This window comes from Rhodnius prolixus, unplaced genomic scaffold, assembly GCF_049639745.1.
Source record: "Rhodnius prolixus isolate KJV_2025 unplaced genomic scaffold, Rpr scaffold_20, whole genome shotgun sequence".
Classification (NCBI taxonomy): Eukaryota; Metazoa; Arthropoda; class Insecta; order Hemiptera; family Reduviidae; genus Rhodnius; species Rhodnius prolixus.
Genome location: NW_027411595.1, coordinates 909,168 through 921,103, shown reverse-complemented (window position 1 = coordinate 921,103; position 11,936 = coordinate 909,168). Strand labels below are relative to the sequence as shown.

At 34.5% G+C, this 11,936-nt stretch overlaps 1 protein-coding gene across 1 annotated transcript; it reads left to right on the top strand.

The window, feature by feature from the left end:
- Positions 1-2,134: 2,134 nt before the first annotated feature.
- On the top strand, positions 2,135-3,421 carry LOC141451962 (uncharacterized). The gene has a single exon (XM_074123778.1). The coding sequence runs from the start codon at positions 2,135-2,137 to the stop codon at positions 3,419-3,421; it is 1,287 nt and encodes a 428-aa protein (XP_073979879.1).
- Positions 3,422-11,936: the final 8,515 nt, after the last annotated feature.

The window sequence follows — 11,936 nt, the reverse complement described above, 5'->3', positions numbered from 1 at the left end:
AAAACTTCCAATAGGCCTGCTGTCTCGGAATAGCAACTAGAGGAACTTCCGGCAAAAGAAGACTTTCGGCGACATCTGGCTCATCCTCAAAACTTCTTTTGTAGAAACTCTGATTCAGCTCAAACCAAGTCTAAAAGTAAAGGTATTAATTATAATTGTGTGTTTTGGAATATTGGAGGGTTTAAGAAATTGTACGACTTAGATTCAGAAACTATAGATTTTCTTACTCGCAACGAGATTATTTGTTTCTCTGAAACCTTTATTAGTCATGATAGTTTAGTTGTACCAAATTGGCTTAATAATTACATATACTTTATGAGGAAAGCTGTTAAAATTAATATAAGGGGTAGAGCTAGTGGTGGCCTGATTACCTTTATAAAGAAAGATTACTTTCAACAGGTAACAATGTTATATGCTAATGATTTGGGTCTGTTTATTAGAGTTAGCACTGAAGTATTTTCTATTACAATAGGCAATATTTACTGGAAACCAGACTTGGAATCCGACGATTGTATAAAACATTTAGAGGAAGCTATAGCATGTATTAGAAGTTCTAAAAGTAGTGATTCTATAATTTTAGGAGGGGACTGGAATGCTAGAATAGGGCAACTTAATCAACATTCTGATGAACTATTTGAAGGTTGTAACCTTAAGGGATACAGAGATTCATTAGATACTGTGTGTAATGTTAGAGGCAGAAAATTGGTAGAATGCATGGAAAACGAAGGGCTATTTGTTTTGAATGGTAGAACTAGGAGTGATTGCCCGGCTCAGTATACCGATAATATTTATAGTGGCTCTAGTATTGTTGATACATTATGGGTTATTATTATGGGTGATATGGAAATAGTTGCCCTGCCAGAATTATCTACCCACCTTCCTGTACTACTGCATTTAAAAAATATTGCTGGCTTGTCTGCGTCAAGTGATGAAAATATTGGTCCACTCTTAGAGATCTACCTAAATATGAATGAAGTAAATGTGACTAAATACTTATTCCTACTCTCACAATGTCGCCATATTTATTTTAACTCATCTGATACTAATAGTTTATACATGAATCTATTACAATGTTTTAAGTCATGCGCTTTGGAAGCAAATTTAATTAAAATCAGAAAAAATCCTGTAAAAAAACCATTAAAGATAAAGTGTGGTACAATGGGGAGTGTAAGTCTGCAAAAAAGCTCGTTAGGAATTCACATCGACAATTAAAATTGAACAATTATTCTGAAGAATATTATTTAGAGTTTATTAAAAGTAGAAAACATTATAAAAAAACTATTGAAAAGGTTAAAGAGTCTTATTTTTCATGTTTACTAAATGTTCTTGCTAAAGTGAGGGATTCCAAACAATTTTGGTCTGCGGTAAAAAAAATTAAAAAGTTTAATTTTCAAGAGAGCTCACTTAGTATTGCAAGATTTGTAGAGTACTATAATAATTTCAACTATAAAGAATTTGGATTTAGTAAATACAACAGTTCAAGAATTCTATGACAAAATCGAAGGAACAATAAAGAATGCTGCAATTAGATCATCAAAAAGGGAGGCGGTGCACACTGATGGTAAAATAAGTGAAGGTACTAAAATATTAATAAAACAGAGAGAAAGGTTAAAAAGGAAAAAGAAAAAATCAAGAACGGAAAGACTAGAATATAATCTGCTCTGTAAACAAGTCAAGAACAATATTCGCAAAGACATTGCTATTTATGATAATTCAGTAGTTGAAAGCCTTGTAAAGAATGAAGTAGCAATTAGAAAAGCCAGATCCTGTTTATCCACAGGTAAAACTTTAATACCAGCTCTTCAAGATACAAGTGGAAAGATAAGGGTTAATAGGAAAGATATAATACAGACAGCAACAGCATTCTATAAAAATCTGTATGAAGATAAATCACAATATAGTCTGTGTAGTATCGATGGTAACAGTGATAGAGGTTATTGGATATATGGAGTTGATGAGAAGCGTGCAACTTGAATGTGTTTTATTAGAATACACGTGTTTAGTTATAAAAGTGTTTTATTTAAAAGGTACAACCCGTTGTAACAATTGGCGACGAGGATTATTATTATCAAATTTGAAAAAAAAGAAAAAAGAAAAGAAAGTAACTTGTGTGATTTTTTTGGGTTAGGTTAACATGGATCTTTCGCATACTGGATTACCCTGTTTAGATTTAGAAAAACCAGATATTGGAAATCAATGGCAGCGATGGAAAAGGGCATTCCAAATATTTATTGATGCCAAAGGAATTACTGAACCAGGTAGGCAAAAAGCTTTATTACTTCATTGTGCGGGCATGGCGGTTCAGGATATATATTTTAGCTTGCCAGAAGAAAAGATAAAATTACCGCCACTTCCAGAAACGGCTTCTGCTCAGGAATTAATAAAAAGGGAAAAAGTAGAATATCAAATGGCCATTGAGGCACTTGAGGAACATTTTCAGCCGAAAGTAAATGTTACATATGAGCGTCATGTTTTTAGAGGGATGCGTCAAGAGAGAGAGGAAAACATGAATAATTTTATTGCTAGGTTGCGTAAACAGGCACAAAATTGCGATTTTCAAAAGCAGGTAGAGGATCAAATTAAAGATCAGGTGATATCAGCATGTTACTCAAGTGAATTAAGGAGAGAATTTCTACATAAATCAGAGATCACTTTGGCAGAGATCGAGAAGTTATCAAAAACTTTCGAAGCTGTGGCCATTCACTCAAAGGCACTAGATGGGGAAGAAGCTCAATGTAGTAGAGTAATAATGAAAAGGCCGCAGAAGAAATTTTATAAGGGAAGGGACAAACAAACTTCTTCCAAGATTAATACAAATGTTTGTTACAGGTGTGGAAGAGCAGGGCATTTTCGGAATGATCCCAGTTGTCCGGCTAGAGACAAAATTTGTAACAAATGTAAAATGAAGGGACATTTTGCGGGGATGTGTCACACGCAGCTTAAGAAAAGAAAGCCACATATAAGTCAGGTACAAACAAAAGAAGCACCCTCATCAGATTCGGGTTCGTCGGTGTTTAGATTAAGTGCAAAGGGGAATGATGAACCATTTATAAAATGTTCAGTAGGAGGCGTTCCGCTCCAAATGCTGATTGATTCAGGGGCAGGAACGAGTGTCATTGATAAAGAGGCATGGACATTTTTAAAACATTCAGGGGTTAACTTTCGCAACGCTAGTAAAGTTAATAAAGAGCAGCGTGGACTTTTTCCTTATGGGCAAAGAAACTCGTTAACTGTTTTAGGATATTGTGATGTAGAAATAAGAATAAGGGACAGAAGAGAAGAAGAGAGGATTTATATAGTAAAGGAGAAGGGAGATCCTTTATTGGGGCGCAGGGTAGCTCAGAAATTAGGAGTACTAAGAGTAGGGCTTGAAGCTATTCAGATAAAAAGTGTAAAAAAAAGAGAAATAGAAAAAAATTAAAGGGGTTTAGGTGGCAATTCCGTTGAAACCGGATGTGCAGCCAGTACAACAACCATATAGAAGAGTGCCAGCGTCCATCAGAAAGCAAGTGGAGAAGAAAGTAAAAGAGTTATTAGAAATGGGCATAATTGAGCCAGTACAAGAATATTCACCGTGGAGTTCACCATTGGTACCAGTAGTTAAGCCAAACGGGGAGATACGTTTGTGTGTTGATTTCAGAAGAGTCAATGAGGCTATATTGGTTGAGAAACACCCTATTCCCACTATTGATGATTTTCTACCTCAGCTCACTGGAAGTAAGATTAATACTCTGTTGGAGCTAAAAAATGCGTATCATCAAGTAGAATTAGCTCCGGAAAGTAGACCTCTCACTACTTTTCAAACGTCAAAAGGAATGTATCGTTTTAAAAGATTACCAATGGGTTTAAGTTGTGCTGCAGAGAAATTTCAGAAGATTATGGAACAAATCCTCAGGAATTGTGATGGTGTAGGTGTATGCATCGATGATATATTAATTTATGGCATAGATAAAAAGCAGTTGGAACATAGAGTGAAAGAGGTATTAAGAATATTAGAAGAAAATGGATTAGAGTTAAATAAAAGTAAATGCAAATTTTCTCAAAAGGAAGTAGTATTTTTAGGGCACAAACTAACAGAAGAAGGTAAAAGAGCAGCGGAAAATAAAGTAGAAGCGGTGCAAAATTTTAGAGAACCAAGAACAGCAAGTGAAGTTAAAAGTTTCCTAGGGTTGGTACAATTTGTGGGAAGATTTATTCCTCATTTAGGTACGCTAACGGAACCGTTGAGAAGATTACTAAAGCAAAATGTAGTATTTAAATTTGGACCTGAACAAAAAAGAGCTTTTGAAGAATTGAAGAAACGATTAGCGGATGCTACAGTCTTGGGTTATTACAATCCAAACGCTTACACGGAAGTGATGGCTGACGCCAGTCCCGTAGGTCTAGGAGCAGTTCTCATGCAAGAGGGCTCCAAGGGAAAGCAAATAATAAGCTATGCAAGTAAAAGTTTGAGTGATCAAGAGAAGAGATACTCTCAAACTGAGAAAGAGGCCTTAGGGTTAGTATGGGCAGTGGAGAAATTCCATACATTAAAACTGTCCGGTAGGACAGTTGTATAAGGGTTGATCATCAAAAACTGCACGAAAAAGCGTAACGTTGAAAAACACCCAACTTTGATAATTTTTTTCTCTTTTTCTATAAAAGATAAAATTCCCAAATTTTCTTTAAAATAAAGGGCAAATCCTCCTTTATAGCTGTAATTTTTTTTGCAACAACCTAGATTTGATAGATTTTGAGAAAAAAGATGCTGAAAATGAGCAAAAACGGCATTTTCAAAAATTGTTCTTGTTCTTGTTCTTCTTCTTCTTCTTCTTCTTCTTCTTCTTGTTGTTGTTGTTACCTTTTTTGTAAACAACGTAGCGCCTAAACGCGCGAACCGATTTTCATGAATGAGGTGTCATTCGATTCGGAATTTTATGTAGATGTGCCTTTTGGGGGTCGAAATGGGAGAGGAGTTAGCCCCCTTTATGTAAGGCCCCCTCCAAAATTATTATTGCTAATTACTCTGTAAATCTTGGCCCGATTTTGATAAAATTTGGTAGGGTGATAGGGTTAGGGCTCCCCTACGTAACATTAAAGCGACGATCAGCTCTTACACTTTTTAAGGGGAAGTATAGCAATCGTTGCAAATTATCGACACGTGAACCGATTTTCATGAATGAAGTGTCATTCGAATCGAAATTTTGTACAGATTTGCACTTTAAAAGTCTCGACGCCGTGCCTCATAAGGAGGGGAGTTTTCCCCACCCAAATAAGGCCCTTTCTAAAACTATTATTACCAATATTTCTATAACGCTTAGTCCGATTTTGATAAAATTTAGCAAGAAGAAGCGGTTAAAGCTCCTCTACGTGGCTGTGAAGTGTCATCATGCTCTTACACCTACTAAGAGGAAGTACTGCAATCGTTAAAATTTTCAATGAGTGAACCGATTTTCATCAATGAATTGTCGTTCGATTCAAAATCTTTGCCTTTTAGGGAGAAGTACTGTAATCGCAGTTTATTTTTCTTACTCCTCTTAAAGGGAAGGACTGAAATCGCAGTTTAATTTTGCTATTTACATACAAATTGCCTTCCTATTTTATTCAAATCGCTTTCTCAAAAAAATTATTGAGGATGGTTTGGGGACCGCAACTATAATCATTCTTTAAAAAGATCTCTCCAGTGGTAGTAACTCCAACTTAACACCTTTTCAGGTTATAATGATAAAATTAAAATTTTCTATTCCCAATTTTAATAAAATCTGTAAAGCAAATATGTAACTTTGCAAAACATACAAAAAGGAAAATCTATCCAAAAGGTACAAAAATCTCTTTAACAAAAACTTACAGTTTAAAATGTTAAGTATAAGGGTTGATTAAACGCCAAAAGGTACACAAATCAGCAAGTACCCATCATTTCATTAATACTTCATTGATATTATTTTAAGTAATTTTACTACATTAATTTTCATTAATATTTTTTTGAATTTATTAGATGTCACAGACCCTTATGCTGGCCAGTTCATTCATTTTCTTTTTTTTTTTTTTTATGATTTAAGTCGCGTCAACATCTAAGGTTATTGGCGCCCGGAGCTTTTTTCAGTGCACTGCCGGCCTCCGGACAGTGTTCTCTCGTTACAGACAACACTGTCCATCACCCGGACAGTGAGCTGTAAGAAGCTCTTAGAAAGAGAAAATCTAAGGGTTTGCAGCTGGATTCAAACCCGGAACCTCCACGTGGGAATCCAATACGCTAACCGCATAGCTAATCCCTTCCCTTTGTTTATTCATAATATTTTATTTTTTTGTTATAATTATGATAAAATGTATATTATATCTTTGTAATTAAATAGGTACTTTATTTTAGTTTTATTCCAAATTATTCTTCTGATTTATCTTTATTATGCTCTTTATTCTGAGAAGTCACATATATCGTATGTATGTACAAGCACGTTAAAGTAGAAAAAGGCAAAGGCAGAGTCGGCTACTATTTAAATTTGAATCACGGATTTAAAATAATATTTCAGTCTAGAATTCGTCTTTCCGAAGTATTTGTGAGCACAAATAACGCGTAGGTAATATCAAGTAAATTATTCAACAATAATTATTCATTTCTCAATTGTAATTTAATGTAGTCCCTCTAATTTTACTTATAGTAGGTAAAATACTGGAATAATTATGTTAGCTGTCCTAAAAATATGCATATCTTATTTATCTTATATTCCAAATATATAACACTGTGGGAAGAATACCTAGATTGAGAATGTAATTGAAGAAAACTATATTATTTGCGATAAAGCCAGATAATTATTACCTATTATTATAAACGTTTGACTACTACATAAAATAACAATTACTTTAATCGAAGAATGAACTTAAACCGACGATTTTTATTTAAAAATAAAAATAAATAAATTAAATCATTGATGAATGTTGGTGTAAGCATTTTTTTTAAAAAGTTTTTGAATTTTTTAGCCTCATAATTATTTTTGATTTTTTAAATAAAGTTTTTATTTTAACCTGTGATTAATAGTTTGTTGATTAGATATTACAGTCAATCTAAGTTAAATGGTGTTCTTGATGAATGTTGGTGTACTTGAACAAAGATTTTGTAGATTAAAATGGCCAGCATAAGGGTCTGTGACATCTAATAAATTCAAAAAAATATTAATGAAAATTAATGTAGTAAAATTACTTAAAATAATATCAATGAAGTATTAATGAAATGATGGGTACTTGCTGATTTGTGTACCTTTTGGCGTTTAATCAACCCTTATACTTAACATTTTAAACTGTAAGTTTTTGTTAAAGAGATTTTTATATGGAAGGACATTTGATTTATTAACAGATCATAAGCCGCTGCAGGTAATTTTTGGGCCTACTTCAAAACCATGTGCGCGAATACAGAGGTGGATGCTCAGATTACAATCTTATAATTACAAAGTAAAATATATTAGAGGAAAAAATAATTTAGCAGACCCTTTATCAAGACTTGGTCCAATCAAAGAGGAAGAGACTTTTAAGAAGAGAACCTGTTCTTGTCTATATGGAATAGTTACAGCTGCAATGCCCAAAGCTATATCAATGCAAGAAATGGTGGAAAAATCAGGAAAGGATGAAGAAATAGCAAGAATAAAAGAATGACTTTGTGAAGGTAAATGGTGTCAAGACTTGAGAATGTATGAATGTATTAAAAATGAGCTAAGTGAATATGGTGGATTATTATTAAGTGGTTCGCGAATTATAGTTCCCAAGTTGTTGAGAAAAAAAATTTTAGATTTGGCACATGAAGGGCATCCAGGAATGTCAGCCATGAAAAAAAGATTACGGGTAAAGGTTTGGTGGCCAAAGATAGATAACGAAGTAGAAAGAAAAGTTTCAGAATGCTATGAATGCCAGTTAGTCAGCCTCAAACCGAAACCAGAACCAATGAAGAGACGGGAACTACCAGAGGGGCCTTGGCAACAAATTGCTTTAGATTTCAAAGGACCTTTAATAAACGTAAAATATTTGCTGGTGGTGACAGATTATTATAGTAGATTTCTAGAAGTAGAAATCATGGCCAACATTAAAACAGATAGAGTTATCGAAAAATTAGAAAGATTATATGTTTCATAGGTATGGATTTCCAGATTCCATTACTCTGGATAATGGAACGCAATTGACCAGCGTTGTTTTCAAAGAATTTTGTGAGAAAAATGATATAAAACTTTTTTATACGCCACCCTATTGGCCACAGGCTAATGGCCAAACTGAAAGATGCAATAGATGTATAGGCAAAATTATTTCAATTGCAGAAATTAATAATTCAAGTTATGAAAGATTAATACAAGAATATTTATTTCAGTATAGAGTTACTCCTCACTCTTCAACGGGAGCTTCTCCAGCAGAACTATTTTTCAAGCGACATCTAAAAGAAAAAATTCCTAGTATTAGTAAGGAAATAAGAATAGACGAAGAAGTAAGAGACAAGGACAAATGGGAAAAATGGAAAGGTAAACAATATGCCGATGAAAGAAGAGGTGCATTGCCATCCAGTTTCAAAGAAGGGGATTTGGTTCTAAGGAAGAGGGATTTCAAAACTCATAAATCGCAGGCAACCTATCACAAGGGACCATGCAAGGTAATAGAACAAAAGGGACCTTTACTAACAGTAGAATCTCCCGACGGTTCATGTCTTACGAGGAATAAAGCATTTTTTAAACAGTTCAAAAAAGAGAAGATGGAAGATCAGGATGAGGCGATGCATGATGAGATTAGCTCACAAGACGTGATACAGAATAACCAGCAAGAAGGAGAAATAGAAAGAGAAAGCGAAGAGCAGGAGATACCAAAAATTACAGAGGATGTAGCAAGGAGACCGAAGAGAAATATCACAATGCCTAACAAGTTTAAAGATTATCAATTGACATAAAGTATTTTGTTTTATTTGTTTATTTGTATTGTATTTGGTTTTATTTGTTTATTGTACTTGTTTTATTCTTGTTAGAAAGAAAGAGATGTAGTATCGATGGTAACAGTGATAGAGGTTATTGGATATATGGAGTTGATGAGAAGCGTGCAACTTGAATGTGTTTTATTAGAATACACGTGTTTAGTTATAAAAGTGTTTTATTTAAAAGGTACAACCCGTTGTAACAGTCTGGATACAGATATTGAGCATGCCACATCTAACTTTCCTGATTTTTTGAGAATTGAAATTAGTTCTATAATAAAAGAATTAAAAATGGGAAAAGCCACTAATCGAGATAAAATCTCAAACGAACTAATAAAATTCTCCTCAGAATCATTAATTTCATCCTTAACAGAACTGTTCAATAAGATAATACTAACGAAAGAAATACCAAGGCAATGGAAGGCGTCAGATATAATTCTAATCCATAAGAAAGGAAGCTACTCTGATATCAATAACTTTAGACCTATTAGTTTAACTGCTGGCATAGGAAAAGTGTTTGCGAAGGCTATTGAAATTAGGATAAAAAGAAGCCTAGATGACCAACAACCACCTGAGCAAGCAGGGTTCAGAAGTGGATTCTCCACTATTGACCACCTTCATGCATTAAATATGATTATAGGTAAAACCAGAGAGTACCAGATGAAAATTTATATGGCCTTCATTGACTATAAAAAAGCTTTTGATATGGTCAATCACTCGTTTTTAATTAAAAGCCTGATAAGACAGGGGGTTGATGGGAATATTGTTCAGGTGATCAAGAGTTGGTATAAGAGTAGTGTAGCAAGGATAGTTTTGGACAACTGGACCGGATTTTCCTGTTAAGAGAGGAGTTAAACAAGGAGATCCTTTATCACCCATCCTCTTTAATTGTGTTCTTCAAGAGGTTTTCAAAGGCTTGGAATGGGATGGAAAAGGAATAAAGATTAACGGTACCTTTCTTTCAAACCTTCGATTTGCAGATGATGTGGTGCTTTTTTCGGAATCACTGCAAGAGCTTTCAGGCATGATCTTGGAGCTAAGTGAAAGAGGAAAAGAAGCTGGACTCCAAATAAGTGAGGAGAAGACTTATTTAATGACTAACGATGATGGTGCTGGGGACGTATTTCTTGAAGGTTTAAAATTGAAATGGGTTGAGAGCACTATCTACCTGGGTCAGCTCATATCATTCAGTGATAGCACCCTGAAAGAAATAAACAGACGCATCGCTATAGCCTGGAAAAGATTCTGGAGCCTCAAGTTTGTGTTTAAAAGTAAGATGAGCAACCAGTTAAAAAGCCGTGTATTTGAGGCGTGCATCCTCCCCTCCCTTCTTTATGGAGCGCAAGTTTGGACGTTGACCAGGAGAGCTAAGAGTCGTCTTAGAGCTACCCAGAGTGCGATGGAAAGAAGCATGTTGGGTATTCAAAGAGCTCAGAAAATTAGGAACTCCGAAATTAGAAGGCAAACTGGGATGACGGATGTAGTAAAAGCAGCTTTATTGCTGAAATGGAATTGGGCTGGACACGTGGCCAGGATGAGCGAGATGAACTGGGCAATGAGAGTCACTGAATGGATACCGTTAGACAGACCAAGGAAAAGAGGGAGGCAGTTCTTGAGATGGAAGGATGATCTGGAGAAATTTTGTGGGGTACTGTGGAGCAGAGCGGCTCAAAACAAATCTGGATGGAAGAAACAAGGAGAGGCCTTTGCCCTAAGATGGGCCTAGTTACCAATATTATTTTGTGCTTATTCTTTTCAATTATTTTTAATTTCAATCATATATTCAGTGTAAAATTTCAGTTCAAAAGTTATTTTAGTTATTTTTATTTTAAGTTTATTTCAGGCAAAATTTTTTCGTTTTATATAACATTTCTTTTTGAATTTAATTTACTGTTTGTATATATATATATAAATTAATTTAAAATGTTGAATTATATGCTTGTGTGTAATTTGAATTGGTAATAAAGGCTATTATTATTATTATAATAATTTTTATACCCCAAAAGTTTTGATCTGTGAATTTAGCTTTAATATTATTAATTCATATCTAGATAGTGATATATCACTGGAGGAGCTGCAAACTGTTATCGGAAACTGCAAGCTAGGAAAAGCTCCTGGGTCAGATGGTTTATCGTATGAGTTTTATAAGTTAATGCCATCGGAGTGGGAACATTATCTTTTAAACCTCTTCAACTGTATTCTTCATTCAGAAATAATTCCTGAAAAATGGACAGAAATTTTGATGTTTCATTTATTCAAAAAAGGAGATAAAAAAGATCCGAGCTTTTACAGGGGTATAGCCTTAATAAATACCATCATGAAGTTATTCACTTCTATTTTGGCCACACGTATAATGAATTGGGCAAATCAAAATTGTATCATACCAGAAGAGCAAAATGGATTCAGGCCTGGTAGAGGGTGTGTGGATAATCTGTTTATTCTCACTTCTGCTATCGGTATAGGCTTGAGGCTCAAGAGACGCATAGTATACGCAGCCTTTATAGATTTTCAAAAGGCATTTGACTCTCTAGATTACGTGAAACTTTGGCCAAAATTAAATAATTTGGGGTTGAGCTCAAAAATAATAAAAATTTTAATGAATGTTTATGATAAAGCCCATATTTTATTGAAAGATGAAACAACCAATTTCACTATTAACGTCACTCAAGGGGTGCTGCAGGGTGATTCATTGAGCCCGCTTTTATTCTCACTATTTGTAAGTGATCTGGTTTCTTTTTTTAAAGAGCATGGCAGTTTGGGTATCGGTCTGAGTGGAGATCTTGATCTGGTGGCTCTCCTCTATGCGGACGATTTAGTTCTTGTAGATGACAGTTGGACGGGCATGAATAATAAATTACAATTATTATCTGATTACTGCAATTCTAATTCTTTAGTTGTTAATATTGCCAAAACTAATATCGTCCCGTTCAGGAGAGGCGGTAGACTGAGGACCAATAGAGCATTCTATTTTAATAATTCTAAAATCAGTATTGCAAAAAGCGTGAATTACTTAGGCGTCAGG